The sequence below is a fragment of the Anser anser genome (assembly GCF_964211835.1).
Source record: "Anser anser genome assembly, chromosome: 1".
NCBI lineage: Eukaryota > Metazoa > Chordata > Aves > Anseriformes > Anatidae > Anser > Anser anser.
Genome location: NC_139720.1, coordinates 65,673,258 through 65,692,887, shown reverse-complemented (window position 1 = coordinate 65,692,887; position 19,630 = coordinate 65,673,258). Strand labels below are relative to the sequence as shown.

Below are 19,630 nucleotides of genomic sequence, written 5' to 3'. Positions count from 1 at the left end.
GTTAGAATTGATAGGTCTTATCCAACCTAAATGATCTTATGAAATGATTCTGCGGGGAAAAAACCACAATGTCCTAAACTGAATTTGCTGGTAAATTTTAACTGAACAGACATTTTCTAGAATATTAAGAAGATAATGCTTTAATCATCAGTAAAAGACTAAGTGATACAAACAGAGGTGTGTTTTTTTTCTCACCACCTGTATTCAGATCCCACTGTATCTCAAAATTCAATAGCCGAAAGGACTGACGCTAAGTATTTCACAACCTTCTGTCAATTACGAATACATGACTTGCAGCCTAAGCCTCAATGCCAGATAATATTTGCACATCACAGTAAGAGCAGTTGTTCATATACATATGAAGAGTGTGTAAAATTTCACTAAAGAGGAAAATTCAATAGGGAAAGTGCTCATTAAAGGCAAAATAGGCTTGTTTCTAGAAGGAAAACAAAGAGTATTTTAAGAATGACAGCAATTTGGGCACCTTGTTAAGCAAGATTAAGAAATAATACTGAATTAGAATGAAATGAATCAGGTTTATTACTATGTGAAATCAATCAGAGGAAATGCCGAAGCATTTGTTGCCACAGGTATAGATCATATTAAAAAATAATCCATGTGTATCATTATGATTTTAAAATAAATTATGAACATTGTTTTTAGGTTCCCAGCATTACCCTATCCCCATTCCTTTTCTGTTGGTCAAACCAAGTAAAAGGCAGAATAGCAACTTTACTCAGCAACGAGACTATGAAATGAGTGGCAGCAATTGGACATGTCTATTCCCAGGCAGAAATGAGTTAGAAACGATTTTCAACACAGCAAGTAAAAAAAAAAGTCTAACAGAGAAAGAAAGAAAAAAAAAAAGAAAAAGAAAAGAAAGGGAAAATGCAAATTTATTGCCATTTCTCAGGCTCATGAAATAAAACACCAAAGTGAAAAGAGAGCTGTTTTTCCCCTTGAATGTACTCCTATTGTTTTGCTTAAATCTGGCCCTCAGTGTTTTCTGCTCTCAGGAGAGACCTCCTCGCAGGAACCACACCATGTTGTCAACAGTTACATTAATCTCTCTGACAGTTTTTAGGAAAGGAGTTTGAACTCAGATACTAATCTTGGAAAAAAAAAACCTTGCAAAAAACATCTAGTGGTTAAGGTTACTGGCACACACTCAGCAGTCCAGTCTTCACAGTACTTAGTTTCTGGCATATCATAAAGGGTACCAATGCTGCTCTTTGCCAAACAGGCAACAAGAGTACAAATAACAGGTTTCTTCTTCCACTGACACCTAATGTTTCTGCAGTAAGGACTGGGCGAAAGTGTGTCTGGAGAATAATATTCCTGATGGATCACAGAGAAATGTAAGGATGGAGGGAGTCCTCTTTCCTCTGTGAAAAACTCTCAAGCCTTATAATAGTTTTCTCTCACTACAAATCTCAATTTGCAGTTAAGGAAACATTGGAATAATTGGGAGACTGCCTAATTCCAGTTGTAAGTAGTGACTTTCAGGACTTTTTTTCCAGCTGTCTGTTCAAAACTGCAGAGCATTTTTACATTATATGAGAAGACAGAGTAACATGGTTCATCTTTTTTAAAGAAATGAAGGCAGTGTGTTACGTCTAGCCTGAACATAATAAATGTATGGTAAACTAAACTGTAAAGTGAAAACAGACAGAGCAGATGGTGAAGTGTCTGTCCAGGGAGACACTGATCCATTCTAAATGTCAAGTCTGTTCTCAGGCTTAGTTTCTGTAAACTTTACGGTAACAAGTACTCTGCAAGGAGTGCTCTCATCTGGTCAAATACAGGAGAAGGCAATTCCTTAACGATTCTTTAATGGCATAAACGTCTATTATAGAGAAATGACAGATTCTGTCTCTATAAGAACTGCCATAGCAAATCTAAGAATAAGGCCATATATGTATTCCGATATTCAAAAATGTATATTAAATTTCACTGGGAAGAAAAACATACATCTCCCTCCTTTAACACAAACAATTTGTATTGCAACAGAGAAATACATTCCTGAGACAATCATTTTTCTGTTCAAAAGTATATTATTTCAGTTGTTGCTTCAACATGCAACACTGCACACAAGAGCAACAACAAGGTTATTCAGACCTTGTAAATATTCATCAGAAAAAAAATGTTTTTCCTAGAACTTGACTAAAACTTGTCACCACAATTTGCTCATGGCTCACAACTCACATTGTAAGAATGCTAAAACATCAAATCTCAGAAATATCAGAAAATTCAGAAATGGGATAGATAAATTTACACTTTTTAATGGTCACCCACACTACCATATACTCTGTTTGTATGCAGTTATTTGGAAATACAGATATCAGACTTCTGTATAGAAAACTGGGAGAACTAGTATTATAAACAGACTCAGATAAATACTCCTGAGGCTTAATGAGCATTACAGGTCGTCTTGATGAGCTTCCTTTTAGTAAATAAAGACCTACTGTCTTGCAAAGTCCTTCAGATCTGTGTGTAAAAGTCTAAGAGTTGAATAGTACTAATACTCCTAATAATGGGACCTCATCTGAGCAGATGCTGCAGAACTTGACTTCATTCCTCTTTGTTTATCAAGATATTTTTGCTACCTTCTCCTGTTTACCTTCTGACAATGTTAGCAAGCCTTCATGATCTTCCTTGAAATAAAGTTGTGCTTCATGACTTCAAAAGAGAAAATAGAATTTTCCCATTTAGCTAGAAGCTCATTTTTATGTGCACTACTGTTTTGATGCAATTGGAATCCAGGCATGCCTAATTATGAATTTTTAATTCCTGAAAAAGGCTAAAATTCAAAGTAATTCCCAAATAGAAACTTCCCCTCACATTAAGTCATGACAAGCTTAGCTAAAAGGTCATCATTTTTGGAACTTCTCCCAGACATCCAGGAAAGTTAGGAAAAGCTCTCTTGACAGAGAGAGTTATGACATGATAAGAACGAGACCTAGTTTTTCTCCAGGCATCTGCCAGGGTTAAATGTTTGCTTGTGTCTACAGCAACTGCAGTGTGCTGAAAATTACAACCCTACAAATAAGCAATGTTTGTGGAACATTGTATTTTCTGTAACATATTGTAAAAGCTGATGGAAATTAAAATTACTACTGGAATGTTACATCACTAACGAAGCATGATGCATATTAAAGTGACTACTGCATATGCATATTCAGTTTTCTAATGCATAGCCAGCTGTCACAGAATGTGTCGGAAAAAGGGATGGAGGGTCAATTGATCCCCAAACTACTTACTGGCTACCATTACATAGCCCAAATCTAAAAGGGGAAATAATTTGCATACAGTCATCCATTAAGTTTTTTATGAGGCATGATTGTCCTTTAAATCCTGTATTTGTTCATATCTGCTGTGTTTTCATTAACAAAAGTTCTGTGTAATACCGGAAGCCAGACAGTACAAATCCCATTCAGACTATGTGTGAACTTAGAATCACAGTTTTGCTTTATTATAAAGAACTCAAAACAATGTTAAGTTCCATCCTTTGTGGTAAGCTATGGAATGATATAGTGACTAACAAGAAAAGTTAGCCCTTCAAAAATGCCTATGAATTTCTTAAAAATTGAATTGCAAAGGGAACTCACATTCTCTCCATGCTTTACGTGCTAGGGGTTCTGTTCTAGAGGACAGAAGGATAACCTAGAATTGAATATACTATTTAATGAGATTAGAGCCACCTGAGTATGTGATAATGACACCTGGTCAGACCCAGGCAAGAATGACACCTTCAAAGCTGGGCAATACTGAGAACTACCCACTAATAGTGAATCCACTAAGGCCCAGACTTCTTTCTGAGAAGGCATCTAAAAAGTACTGGGACAGGAATGGAAAGAGAAAGAACACTTTGATCTGAGTAATTCACAAAGGTGGATCTGAGCTCAGTGAGAAAATACATGTCTGGTAGGTCAGATTGTTTTCTGTAATAAAATCTGTAGATGCAAGATGGCACGAAAAATGGGTTTCTAGAAGGCTGAAATTGAGTATCTGACAGTTTCATGGGCCTTAACATGTTGAGCTGTACTATCCAAGGGATAAAGAAAGTATACTCCACTTAGCTGGCAGGCTAGGTTGGAATTTGATATGTCGGCGGTGTATATGGAAGAGAAATTAGCCAGGAACTCAGCACTTGAAATTCACTTATCCTAGAAAAACATGTAACACCATTTTACCTAGCATAACCAATTTGCTTCAAAGCTGATGATACCTACTAAGTTATGGAGGAAATCTTGAACTTCAAGTTTGGAGAGCTTTTCTTTAAATCTGTTTAAACTGTTTCTTCAGTAGCTTTGTATATACTGTCCAAAAGCAAGTTCATTGATTAATTAGGGAAGCATGATCTCTCTTTACTAATAGTTGAAAGAAGACAAACCAATCTTATCCTTCATCATGCCATATTACCATCAACAGATCAGACTAAAACACTTCAGCTATCTACCCTCAAAATCTGATCACAGCGTGTCAGGATGAAGTTCTCCAGTAATTTAAGACCAAATGCATTGGGCTTCACTTGGGTTTTCAGAGTTTTGAATTCTCTACTGACTGTATGTACATGCTATGGTGCCTCACTACAAACAGTTCCTGATACGTAAAGAATTCAGAAGGTTCAATTGATGAGAAGGTAATTTGATTACCTTTCCATTTTATCCAGATAAAATCATAACTGAAAAAAAAGGTTCCCCCAAAAAACTGTGAATCTGTTTAGACTGAAATTCAGTTCTTTCCACTACAAGGATATTTTTTCTTATTGAATACTCAATAGATAGAAAAATCATATAATCACAAGGAAAAAAACAACAGTGCATATTTGCCTCTTTTCATATAATTTGTGGATTAGGAACTATGTATTGAATTATCCAAATGTGGGTGTGTAAAAAAAAGAAAATAATTACTACATTTATGCAGTATTACAGTTACGTATTAAAGCATCCAAATATATTTTACACAGCTTATGGATATGCAGTTCATCATCAGCAATTTGCTGGATTGCTGGATAGTTGCTGCAATATAGATACAATAGTAGACAACTCCAGCCACAAAATATTCTGAAAATTCCTCCTGAAAACTCTGGAAGATGCTGGAGGAATAGGACATTAAAATACACATGCTACCTTCCAAATATTAGTTTCAAGTTCCTATTCAAGTATCTTGAAATTTCAGCAAATGTTACCTCTCTACAAAAAGATAGCATATCACTTCCTTTTCACAATAGCCAAGCTTTAGTTTCTTGAAGCAAAAATTTTCTACACCAGCCCTTGAGCCTCTTTTTTTATCCTGTTTATAGACCAGACACTCGTTAACCTCTCAGATCCCTGGAGAACTGAGGTTTAAGGGAACCCAGGAGGAAAAGACAAATTTGGAAACTCATTTATCCAGCTCACTAGAATTGAGACATTATGGTTTTCATTCTTCCCCCACTCCCCAAAATACCAAATTTCCATCATCAGAGCTTTCTGAATAAACGAACATTTTGTTACTGGACTCAGGAAGAAAGAAACCACATGCCTGTTAGGGACAGAGAGAGGAGGAGTGGACTATGTGCTTGGGAGTGTGTTTATTTGACTGGATTGCAGACGGTCAACCAAAGAACATGCAGATCATATATTTTTAAGCATTTCATAATGTCTTATTATTAATTCCAGCCAAAACCACCAAGACCAAAATTATCTGAAATTGGTGCTTGTGTGTCCTGACCCCAAAGCCAACAATGGTTGCATAAAAAAAATCTATGTTCCTCTCAGGTTTAATTTTTTGTAATCAATTAGAAGGCAGTGCCCTTTAGAGTCCTCAGAGAAGACAGGTCTCCATAACTAACAAATTGAAATGTGGTCCTGGGTAAATTTTACTTCCAGGAAACCAAAATGTTGAAATCCTTGAGAGAGGGAGGCTATAAGCAGAGGGCTCTTCTAAAGGAAGGAGTTTTTATTGAACCTGTCACTTGTCATTAAACACTCCATATTTTACCATAGCCTGATATTTTCATTAGAGCATACAGACCTTTTTCATCCGTGAATGAAAGCATTCCCTTCAGCCTTATGTTGAATATGGGGAAAGACTCTTTAAAATTGAGCCCACCCAAATGGGACAATTAGGTTCACAAAAGCAGAAAAGGAACCAGCGAAGGTCAAGTAATATTAACACCGTGATAACTTATTCATTTTAATTTTGAGTACCACATGTTACTTCAATCTTAAATTCTAATTTGCATTTGTTAACATCTATTTTTATCTCAGAAATACTTATATATGATTATAGAGAAAGCAGCAGAACTACTGAAGACACCAGTGCAGAATAAAACACAGCCTAAGCAAATTGGAAAAAATGCATAATGCTGTATAGAAATATCTGATTGGAGAAACCTGAATGTAAAAGGGTAAAGATAATGAAATTACACACTTTGACATATTTGTTCTCAACTGTAGCTTCCCTGTTAGACCTCCAACCTGCAACAAAATAACACTAGAGAAAAAGAAAAAAAAAATCAAACTTGGCTTCCTCAAAAGAGACAATTCTTATGTGTCTAGTTTCTAGATTTAAGATGGTTATTCTAACACTGATATTAAAAAAGAGGAAATATTTACAGTAATTTTCTGCTAACTATGCTATTCCTGGTTTTATATCTATGATATCTCTACTACTAAAACACTTTGCAAGTAAAGAATTGGATAGTACATTCAAAGAACGTGTGCATTCTTAAACAACTCTGATACAAAGCAGTGTCGTTCATTAACATGACAATTTCTGTTAAAAGCTGTATCACTGCTGTCACCAAAGCTATAAAATCTCATTGAAGTATCAGAAACATGTCTTAAAACTTAACTAATTTTAACAGGACTTAAAGTTACCAATAACCCGAATATCATTGTCTGTCCATTTCTATGTAATGTGTTTGTACAACTACACACGTAACTTATTGTTCTAAAGAAGAGCAATTTTAATATGCTAACAGGAGCTGTGAGAGAACAAATTTCAGGCTTTTTTTCAATGCATTCCATTCGTGTAACAGAAAGAAAAACGAAAAGGGAAAGAATAATGTTGGGGGAAAAAGCCAGTACAGAAAGCCTTGCGTTTTAGAAACTGGAAGTACTACATCAAAAAAAAAAAAAATCTTATGGAATAGTATCACCTGATAAATACAACATGCATATAGTTGAAAGACAGATGTCAAGTGCTACTTCCCTTTTCAAACTTAAAATATACATTTCCACAAATACAGATTAGAAATCTAAACAAATATTAGATTATTTTTAGAAATTTTAAGACATTTCACTAATACAAGGACGATTGTGTTATTTCAATTTAAGCTGCCACATAACAAGAGCCTTGTGGATTGCCATAGCATTACAGCCACAAAACCCATTAGCAGATGTAGAAAACCCACATCCCAGCCTTTATAAAAGTCTGTAGTTATGAAATCATTTTCATACACTTGGAACTTAACTATTTCAGTGCACTGCACATGTAGGACTTGAACTGAGGGGGAAAACCACAAAATGTTGCATCTGAGAGCATTCCACATGGACACGTTTCTGCGGTTCTTTCAGAAGTTCTTGAAGAGTTGAAACCATCCCACTGGAATTCCACAGAACAGAGTAAAGAAGTATCTGTTTAAATTAAGGAGGGGATTTGTCTCTGCTAGTGAGCTCTTAGGATTTATTCTATGTCTTTAGCGTACATGTAGTAAGAAACATAGCTGGTAACAAGAACCAGGATTTAATCTAGGATAACAACGAAAATACCTATGAGAAGGCTTGCTCTCTAAGGAATTAGAAAACAATTTTAAAAGATCTTAAGGCCAGATTATGATTTCCATGTTTATTTTCACTTACCAATAAGAAAGTTATTTTTGTAAATTCAAGAAATCACAGGCAAAATATTTATTATTTCTTGGCATCATGGGATCTTCATTTTATTTCATGGCAATAGTTTAACATTTCTACGAGAACACTTGAAAACTTAACTGTTTGATAAACCATCCAGAGCTGATACCAACATAGAGCAGACTGAAAAATATTTCACTCGGTTTCATACTGGTGACTTCAATATGCCTAGACATATTTGAGATAACCAGTTAATTCTGTGTGGCAGGAGCATGTTACGACTTCAAAAATAATGCAAACTGTCTAGTAAGCATACTGAGAGTTCATGGAGTAGGGTTTTGTTGTCAAGCAAGGCTGAGTAAACACAGAAAACAAGGTCCTTCAGTTACCCCACAACAATTTCAATTTACTATAAAAATATTTACTTGGTTATCTTTCATTTGCTGAAGAAGAGGCACCAATATAAGGTAGTATCAGCTTGGAAAACACACAAAATAGCTAAAGAAAAATGCTATTAGAAGAGCAGTGAAGGAAGAAACATCACACCAAGCTCAATGTCAGAACGATCAAACTATTTCAATGATACACTTCATAACTGAGTTGACAGTTAGAAACCTTTTTTTCTTTTTCTGAAGATGGAGTAAGCTATGAAGAAAATGGAGAGGCTTCTTTGAAGTGCTCTGGGATAGACGTGTCCTTTTAAATAATGAATAACAAACTTGTACGTAACAGCTACAAAAATAGATCTGGGGTTGATGTAGCTAAGGTTGATTGTCCATATTACTTTTATTCAATTCTTATGTTACCTGAAGCTGTTGGGAGCTGTCGTTAAGATTATCCTCCCGTCTCCTGGCCTCCTCCAGCATCTGTGCACTCTTCTTCTTCTCTACTTGCTCTTTGTGCTTCAGATTTGCTACCTTCTTATTTTGATCTTTAACTTGCCTGTAAAAGAGAAGAGCATTCAGAATGCAGTCCAGTGTACACTTCCAGTCAGGCCTAGCGCTTGTGAGTTGTACTGACGAGAAGTGGTACCTCAAATGTGGTGACTTTGTTTGCACACATTGTAAAAACCAAGTTTATCCTCAAGCGTTACCCTCAACTGTTAAGTCAACCTAAAGAACACCTCAATTTACTCACTACTATTAACTTAAATGTGGAAAGTTCTGCAACAAGAACCTTAAAATGATTATATAGTATATAACCTATTAATCAAAAGATGCATTTGTCTTCTTATGACTATGTGGTATGGGTTACACAGAAATCTTTTCTCTGTTCATACACACGTGCATATAAAAAAAAATGCACACATCTAATAGTCCATTTTGCTTTGGCTACCACTGTATCTAATGTAAGGATAATAGGAGGATTGAAAGGAAAAAATACTGCAACATGATTTGAACATAGAAGAGTACCTACGAGATCTAGGCAGTCTGTTTCCAGAATTAAAGCTATTTCTTTTCAAGCTCAAGTTCTACTTGTTTACTAAATATTTTGAGGAATTTCATATCCTTTCATTTTACAGAAAGGATCAAGAAAGAGCAAGTAAGAGCAAACTATTTCAGAAAGCATGATAATTTCCTTTTCACTTGCATCTATGAATTATTTTTGATGATACTGGCAACTACCATTGCCTGCAGACAGGGTTTGGCCTTTCTGGGCATTAAGACACATGGAGTATTGAATCTAATTACAGACCCTTTAATCTCAGCCTCCTGACCACAGGGAACTTAAGTTTAAACTTTTAGTCCAATCAAAACAACACAGGCTAGCTTTGCTTCCTCAGCCCTTTTCTCCATAATTATATCTGGAGTTTGGATTTTGGAATAAAAGACAGATTCTTTGGTTGCAAGATTTCCCCAAAACATCATACAAGTAGTAGAGACAGCTCTTTAATTTACTGTTTAGAAAGCAGAATGATATACTAGCTTCCTATCTGGTATGTTATCCACACAGAGAAGGAAGAATGTTTCTTCTGTATTTCAGAATACTTTTAGAACAGATCACAAACAACTTTGCTTTAATATTTTCTCCAGAACTCATAACAACAGTATCATCGAGAACGTATCTCTGCAATATATATATATATTCAAATTATGTGGCATATGGCTAGTCAGTGCTTTAAATTCTTACAAAAAATGTAGGTTCAACACTGAGCTCTGCTTTTTGCAATGTAAGGCAACCGGAGATGGAAAAATTGCAAAGATAGCAAATTTTCCTTGATGCTAAAAAAACTTCTATTAGTGAGAAAAAGTGCTGACATCCTCCAGAGACTAAGAAAAAAGGAAACTCCCTTTCTGATGATGTTAAAGAATTATTGGCATACTTAAATACCTTTTCCAACAGTTACAGCTGATTTGAGTCAGAATGCTTTTTAAACACTACTAGTGTAATTGTTAAGTTGCTCTAACCCAGTGCTACACACTGGTAATGGGCGCACTGCCCAGTTTGAAAGAAGACTTGCTCAGTGATTAAACAACTTATTGGAAATATTATGTTGGCACCAGCTCAGCTTGTACAATACACGGCTCTAGCTGTCCTAAAAAATAAACAGAGAAAGTACAGCTAAGTTAACACAGAAAATGAAAATATGCAAGCCTGACACATTCAGCTCCACATAAGGATTCTTATTCAACATCTAAATTAAAAGTAAGGGAAATAAGTATTTTTGATATACTTGCAAACCTGGATTCATCTGCTGCAAAAATGGTATTTGTTACTGTAATCTACTGGTTAGATAAGAGAAAACAATTTTAATAAAGCTATAACCCTGATCAAAACACGTATAGGGAAGATCATCTCCTGCACAGTCCAAAAATGTCTTCAAACAAAATATGCACTTCAAAGAAAGGCGTAATTATAAGGATCTGTGCTATTATGTATACCTTCTCATGTCTGAACCAAAATTAATGTCTTCCTAACAATTAGGTAGATATTCTGAGACAAATTCAAGCTTTCCTAAAGCAGTTTAAAAGATGTAGTCTTGAAATTACCTAGTGCTTATAATACTCATAGTAATGTTTATAATTGCCATATTCTTTGGAAACTTGAATTTATGTTCAGGATACAACTGTCACTATGTTCCTTTTTCAAAAAGCAACAAAAAGTTGGGCAATGAACCTCTCAAATGATACACGTATCTACAGCTTTATCTCACTGCTGGGTAGTTGTAGCATTGCTAGACCAAAATTTTGGATAATGACATTTTTTGAGGTATGGCTCCTAAAAATATTTAGCACTCAAAAGAAAAAAAAATCTTTTCCAATGCTTAGAATCTTTCTCCATTTTTGCTATATGTCTTGCCAAGTACTGGTAGAATGGATACTATCAGAGAAAACAAAGTAGAATGAAAATCAGGCTTCTAATATGAAAACAAACAAACAAAACCACCACCACCAACAACAAAAACACAATATCCATGCTTTTCCTTCATGAAATTTTTGAATTTCTAGCAATGAGGAATTGCTGTTATCCTAAACACCATGGGAAATGAATTAAAATATTCAAAATAAACAATAAAAACTTTCAAATGAGAAGTTTCCACATTTTCGAAGACTTTTTATATGGGGAGAATAATTTAAGCAATGGAAAACCAATGGAGAATCAAATATTTCTGAAAAGTGGAAAGAAGACTGATTTAATTCACTTTACTACCTGCAAGTGCTTTGAAATATTTTTCTTTCCTTTAAGATTCAATTCCAATACGATTAATTGCTTTACAGGCCCTATTATTTATTAAGGTTTTAATGAAATTAAATTATTCCATGCTAAATTGAATATTTTTGCATTTTAATACTAATCTCATCATCTTTTACTGTTATGCACACCAACATATATAGCTGTTAATTCTTTCCTTGTATGGATTTTTCATGCTACATGTTAATGTACTGTACGTTGTTATCATCTGGCTATCTTTTCTGGGATAATTTCAGATGTTCTTCTTGTGAAACAGAAGGTGACAAGATATTAACTGAAAGTATGTGGAAGTTAATTTTGAATTTTCTAATTGTGTTTTAATTTTGTCCTTCAGTTATATACCCAAACCACAACTGCTTTTATACTAATCCGAGTCTAAGTATATATTTACAATGCATTAAAACCACTACAGAAGCTTATCTTCAAAATAAAATGCATATACATACTGTATTTTGAATAATGAATGCATGTATTAGGAAAAAATACACTGATTTCATGCACACCAGAAGATATTGCCTGTTTTATTCATCTTACTTAGGTTTTTGGAAAATATTTCTACATTAAAAAGTAGACATACTGTCAGTCAGCCATGTCAGAAATACTGTGTTTAGCTAGAGCCTTCATTGATGTAGCATTACCACCACCCACAGGACAGTCCACAGTTGCTGCAGCTACTAATCCTGATGGACAGAGGAACTTCACTGGCTTTAAAGCACACTGTTTCTCAACGTAATTAAACTGGTGCAGTATATATATATATAAAATCAACACTGCAAAAAATGTAAAATGTCTGTATGCAATGAATGAAGATCATAAGCACAGTGATATAGCTGAGGTGTGGGATTTTTTATTTGATTTTTTTGTGTGTGTATAGTTTTGGTGCACAAACAAAAATGTTTACGTTTTGGAAAGTATAATAGAAGGAAAGGAGGAACTATTCCCAAAAATGCTACTTAACATGGAATATAAGAAAAAAATATTTTCAAAAGGTGTTGTTTTAGCTTTTAGTTGCTTAAAACTCACTTTACCTTATAAGTAGTTGATCACCTAACCACAGAGAAGAATGGCAGCATTTGGAAAGGTTAATTGCTTAACCTCAAGAAAAAGAAAATGATGAATGAAAGCTACGTAAGTGATGTAGGAAACAGGACTGACCACATCACATAGTCTCATCACCACAGCTGCACATCTGATTGACAGTCAAAGCAAAGCTGCCAAAGCTCGAACAAAGCTCCCTATCTTACTTAATGAAAAAATAGGATCAGGGAAGTAACATACTGCTGAAGATCTATCTGAAAGCTAGTATGTCTGGACTTCTTTTAGAGCCTAAGCATTATCTGGGGCTGGTCTTTTGCTTTGTAGGGCACTATCAACAATCCCAGCTTCTAAAGCAGTTATACTACTGTTAAAAAAGAGGTGCATTAACTTACAAAGTAAAGGAAACAATAATTTCACTACAGTTTTCAGACAGCTTGGTCTAATATTATTAACTCTATTCTACTTCGTGTCTGAGATAAAAGTCCAGTCAACATACTTTCAATGAGCTGCTTTTGTTCAGACGCACAGCTGGCTAACTCCAGCATTCAATGACTTCTTCTGCTTGTGAGTCTCCTTCAACAACCTCTCATCATTTTGTTGCACTGTTTCTTGCTGTTCTGTGACATTTATATGACAAGCGAACACATGCCAATGAAAATATTAACAGATCCTGAGAATTTAACTGGTCTGCTGTATGTGAGTCAAGAAGTCCCACAGTGGCTTTAAGAGATGGAGAGGGTGGACTTCATTTCCTGAAGCTAGGAAATTTTGGTTTTTAAAACAAAGTGAGTGTTCAGATCAGCACTGGAGGGGACAAGGGATGAACACCAGGAAGGCTATGGGAAACCAGCTTGCCCCAAATTTTCACAACAGGGGCCTAACAGTGTCTGAAACAGTAGGTAGGGAAGTCAAATACTAGATGAAGATCTCAACTCTACACGGGTTGTCTTCCTTCCTCAAAGTTACGAATCATATGCATGTTATCAATGGATGCTTTCTGGTGGTCAGCAAGCTACTCATCTCACCTGTGTCTCTAGCTTAAAAAAATAAAAAAATTAAAAAAAAAAAGAGCGAATTTTTTTTTCCAGAAACAGCTGATGGGAAGATAGGGAAAGTGAAGCACGTGGCATATAAATCAGGCACAAGTTAGAGAAACTCTGTATAATCAGAAACATGGTCTAAAACCCTTATATTGTTTAAAACCATCTCTAACAGAAACCCATTACCTGACATGCAAGCAATACATAAAGCTTATAGATAACACATTCCAAGAAGTGAGATAGCACAAGTTATTAATGGTATATAGTATGTTTCATGGGAAGATGTAAGCAAGTCCTAACCAGATCACTCTATCAGCCTGCAGTAAAGATAACAGCACCAACATGCTACCTTTGAACATTATTTCTCTGAGTAACTAAAGGCCTTCAAACTCAGGTCCAAGCTTCTCTGAGGTAATGTGTCAACTGTCAAACACAACCAACCTTCCGTATTTCTCCATACAATGCATAATTACAATACGCATTAATACATAATACATATTAATAATACAATATATATTACGTATTTAAGTTTGCTCTTCATCTTATTGTTCTAACCTCTCTGACTCATTCTAGCAGAAAACTAAAAAATGTAATCAAAATTACACACACTAAATCTGAATGTTACAGGTGCTTCCACTGTGAAATGTTATTTCTCAGTGATCTCTAGGGAACATACATTTATAGAAACATGGAAATAATTTTCCTCATGAAATGATGTAGCATCAACAGTCAGTGAATTTAAAGAAAGATATGTAATAAATACAAGAACAAATAGAGAAATTTTACTAAAGATGAGAAGCACATGTGTCTCCAATGCATACTCTAAGCACTATCAAGCTATTCTATTTCAGAGAAAATATATTTTTTCCTTTCAGTCTCTTGATTGAACAAAAACATAGAATAAAGGAGGCTATTCTCCAGTCAGGAGGCAGCAGCCCAATTACACACAAACAGTGGTGAAGTGTTGTCTTAGTATTCTCAAAACAACTGGAAGAAAAGAAAAATGTGCTTTAATGAACTGGCTATAACTGAGGGATTAACAGCAGAGATTAACAGGAGATCCTTCATTTTAGTTCAACAAGTCCATAACAAATTAAATAAGCCATATGTTCACTTTTAGACAGGGCCAGATACAACATGCTAAAAAGAAGACTGAAGCAAAAAGCTTTAGCTAAGCATCTGTTGCACTACATGTTTTCATTCATCTGTACTTCCATCGTTGTAGATATAATCCGCAACAGCTAATCACACCACTCTTTTAAAACTAAAGTGCAGCTTCCCAACTATTTAAACTCTCAAAATCTACTTAGTAGGAAGTAAGTTTTGTGATGAAAATAATGAATACATACCATAATTTCATAACTGATGATAAATTTGAAATCGGGTTTCAGAGATTAAATGTCTAATCAATTGAACGTCAAGTTCTATAATTACCTTTAACCTTAAACCTTGCATGCTTTAATTTTTATTGAAGTTAAGAGCTTAAAAAGTACAAACTCAGAGCGAACCCTAAAACAGAGCTGTAAAATAATGAGAGGGGTACTCCTTTGTTAAGGAAAATACTAATGCTTTAAGACCTTATGACCTGTTATGACCTTAAAACCAGTATTCAGTAGTTCAACAAATAAGTTTGTTTTGTTGTATTTTTTCTTCTGCTTTTGTTAATTGAGCAAACAGATGCAAAGCCAAAAATGACATTTGTAAAATGGTTGATGAGGCCTCAGTGTGGATTCCTTCTCCCTGCTACATGCTGAGTTAGTTGAATTTGGCCCTAGCAGTGTAGGAAGAACTCCCAAAGGTGCTGTTCTTTTTACCTTCAACTCCAAATCATGAGCCAACCACCCTGTGAACGGATCACACACAGCCAGTCACCCTCTGCTCAAGAGACCTGCACGATTTGGCTGAAAAAAGTATTTTCTAAACACTAATAAAATCTTCCTTATGAATGGCATCTTATTGAGGTTTCAGAGGGTATTTTTGTGATCTAAGATCACACACATCTCTTTTAACTGCAGTCTCACTAGCCAGAAAAGAAAACAAATCAAAACAGAGCAGTTGTTTTCTCTCATAAGAGTATGCAATCTTTTCATTCCTGCTAGAATAATACCTGATACACACAATAATAATAAAAAAATGGAATGTAAAAATCAGCCATTGAAACAAAAACAAAAATTAAATATAATGTAGGGGGAATAAAATTCTAAAAGCAAAGCATTAAAAAACTATGCTAGAGTAGCTTATGTTTATTTTACATCATATATTAAACAAGCTATCAATAAGGAAAAGTCCTCTTCTAAAAGCTTTCATAAATGTGGGATAAGGGTTGTATATTATCCTGTTATTTTGAAATAGGTCACGTTAAAGAATCAAAATACATCTTATACTTTAAAGCTCACAGCTATTGAAAACACAGTTTACAATGAAAGATATTAAAACGAGCAGTTGTTAAGGACAAAAAAGAAAGCAAAATCAATGTACCAATTCAGTGGAAGAGGATTTCTGATATCAAAGAAAAATAAGCATGAGAACATTCAGAATCTTGACTGTGTAGGGAAGAAAAAAGTTAATAATAGCTCCAAGGAAATGACGTGAGAACAGAGATGCTAGCAGGACCATTCTGAAAAAAAAATATGAAACGGTTTGTTTCAGGGCTAAAAGCCTACTGATTTTTACTGTAGTGGGATGCCCAAATAAAGATCACATTCTTTATCTGTTCTCTTTAAAGACAAAGTTGTTTCCAAGAAGAATCTTTCAAGCAGACTCTCACTATAGATGTAAACAGATAGGTGTTTATCCTGCTGGCTACAAAGCAGCAGTACCAAATTTGACGCTTCTGACAAGATCAAACTCTGCCATGCTCAAAGACTATACCGGGAAAAGTATGCAAAAATGATACGGTTGATTGCAAAGCAATGGCATCATGGCCATCAAATCGTATTTTGCTACAGGATCTTCATTAACATCAGAATCTGAGATGGGGAATATATAGCTCTATTTTGGTATCCAGTTGGTGAGACCGATTTCTGGTATGGAATGCAGACTACAATGTCTCAGGACTGCATGTTTGGCATATTTCCTTCTGGTGCTTAGCAAAGAGATTTATTATTAAGAGGTAACTCCTCATATGAAATACATTCCGTAGCGTTGGCTTTGACAGCTCACATCAGGTTAATATGAAGAGTGCCCACTGAGATCATTTGTTACAGACTTTTGATTGCTTAGAAAATGGGGAACAGCAGCACTATTTGTAACAGATATACCACATACAGGGCTCAACTGCCTATCTAAATAGTGCATATGGCTTAGTTCTTGTTCCTCTGATATAGCTGTAATCCTGTCTTCTCAGTCTGTAGCTGTAGTTCTCTGGAGTTCAGATAGGAGAACTTCATGAGCCAAGTGAATGCAATGAAGTTTGTGGAGAACTGAGCGAGTACAGAACCTGTGTTGCAAGCAACACTTGAGAGCATCTCTTAATCAGACGTTTCTCTTATAGTCTTGGTAATGTGTGTGCACAATGTTACTGGCTGTGCATTTCAGGACTTTGACCATTTCACAATAAGTGGATCTTCTGCAGAACAAGTACGTCCATGAGCCTTTTGAATAAATGCATTCTTTTGGACATTATCTGCATGAGCATGGAAAAAAAAATCTGCTGAAGTGAGTCCACAGGCACAAGACACGCCACGCTCCAGATTCCAAAATATATCGTCACTGATATCCTTAGTGATCATGAAATTTGTTAATTAAGTTATCTCTACTTTAGAGTATCTGCTGAGGAAGATAAATTCTTTATCTAGAAAATTATATTACTCCAGTGAACTATTTTTTATTCCGTGACCTTGAGACAAATGAGACAAAATGAAGATTTGAATTGATTACATTTGATCACTTTACCAAGACAACTGCCTTGATGCAGACTGTCACTGAGCTACAAGCAGGTATGAATCATTTATGACTCCTTCAATGAATTAATCTTCCAAGTAATCAGGAAACACTTATAATCTTAGGAAAGATCAACAAACAGCCTTTACTGTCAAAAGGAATATTCCTAATAGGAATCTCATGTGTTTTCTATAAATTAAGTGTCTCTGTAAATGAAGTTACATGGTGCAGGTTGAGAGTATAACCTGTGTTGAAAATCTGACAATAAATTATTGAGACTATGGTCAAAATGGGATACAGAAAGACAACAGAAGAGTTCAATACCCTTTCTACTTCAAAATATTACCAAAAATTTCTTTATCTGTTATTCAAAAAGCATCCTCCACTATTCCAAGATGCAGAAGAAAATATGCTCCTTCACCTCTAGAAAATTCAAGAAATCAACTACAATTCCTTTAAAGGTTTTGGTGCTTTTTAGTTGTTGATAGCTTTCAGTTTGTGAAGGTAGGTATAAATAAGAATGTATTAGTGGACAGTCCTTTTAACCTAATTAAATTAAAAAGACAGGACACTTTAATTGGAAAATCACTATCTCTTGGATTAGGGCTGGATTTTCCCTGCTGATATTTTCAAAACCGTAAGAGATGTATTTCTGTCCAATTGAGATATATATATATATGTATATATATATGTATGGAAGATTATGTCTGTAACTGAAAACTATTAGCAATTCATAAGCACTCCTGAAACTGTTTCACGTCCTTCAAAGGAAATAAGACAAACATGCTGATTTGCCATGCTGATGGGATCTCAACTGCAACTAATTTTTAGTGAGGCTTTTTTTTTTTTTTTTTTTTTTTCCTCAGCAGGTGTTTATTCTGAGGAAAACAAACTTCAACTTGATAGCAGGAATAGTTCTGAGTTTGGGGATCTGTCGTTTCTTGAGAGACACAGAAAGGAAGCAAATAAAAAAATTGCATTCAATAAAAGTCTGAGGTACCCATAAGTGTAAGAGTGCTTTCTAATTTGTTAAGCAAGCAGTAGAATTATAAAACATGAACTGGTGTTCTAGGCACTGTGTAAAACACTATTAGGTCCTGAATATGTGAATTAATTTCTGGAATGTAATTACAAATATTATTTTTATATATTTGTTTGTTTGTTTTTAATAGTGTCTGCCATCACCCAAAGTTGCCTGGAAATAATTTTAGGGTATCAACCGCATCTCTACCAGTGCTACAAATAACAAAGAAATAACTGGAGAAACACCAATTGCCTTGTTCTTGGACAAGAGAAGGGTGTTCTTTCTTTGAGCTTTTTGCAGTGGAGAAGACATGGATAGTGAAGGATGAAGCAATGCTGTACATCGCATTGCAGAGCATAAATCACTGCCTATATCCCATCAGAAGAGTATGACTACACTAGGGACCCTAGAAGAGAAAGTGCTGCTGCATCTCATTTCCTTGGACAAGACTTTTCTAAGCAGTTCTAAGACAATTCATTGTGGGATCCTCTATGATTTGTTTAATGATATTAACAATAATGTGTCTACTGAAATATGTATTTCAGGTGTTGGCATCCAAACCAAGCACTCCTGACAAATTGAAACTAAGTTGCAAGGCCTTGCTTCTAAAACAGATCTTCAAATGTAGCATGGGAAATTTAACCAAAACAGATTGCTATCAGAAGCATCACATCATAACTTAGGAGAAAAATTAGAATAAATTGGGAATAGCACATACTTATTCATCCTATTTAAAATTAACCAACAGAATAATACTTTAAAACAATCCTCTAAATATTAGGATTTTGTTTACACTATAATGTTTTTGCCCAAGTTACAATAATGTTTGAAGCTTTAAGCGTTAAATAATACAAAACGGACTCCTTCAGATACATTTCAGCTGTCATTTGTTCATGTTATCCAAGTATACCCCTAAAAATCATGGAAGTAGGCAAAGGAAACAAACAATCAAATACTGAGTGCTTTGACCCATCCCTTTGAGCACTTGCATATTCCATATTAAATGTGAAAACTGTGCTGAAAGCAAGAGATATGAGAAAGGGAAGAAGGCATATCTTCAAATAAGAAGTAAAAAACAACAGTTACTTGCATCTTCTATGATCTAAAAAGAT

General features: G+C 35.0%; 1 protein-coding gene across 17 annotated transcripts in view; it reads right to left on the bottom strand.

Annotated features, from left to right (window-relative positions):
• The window catches only part of ERC1 (ELKS/RAB6-interacting/CAST family member 1), a 308,495-nt gene that overhangs the window by 137,212 nt on the left and 151,653 nt on the right, over positions 1–19,630 (bottom strand). For all 17 annotated transcript variants that reach the window (XR_014578009.1, XR_014578010.1, XR_014578011.1 and 14 more), the window contains one exon: positions 8,648–8,783. Coding sequence is in view for 13 of the 17 variants with exons in the window: in XM_083819803.1 (XP_083675929.1) it covers positions 8,648–8,783 (136 nt within the window). In the remaining 4 variants the exon portion in view is untranslated. The remainder of the gene's footprint in view (positions 1–8,647; positions 8,784–19,630) is intronic.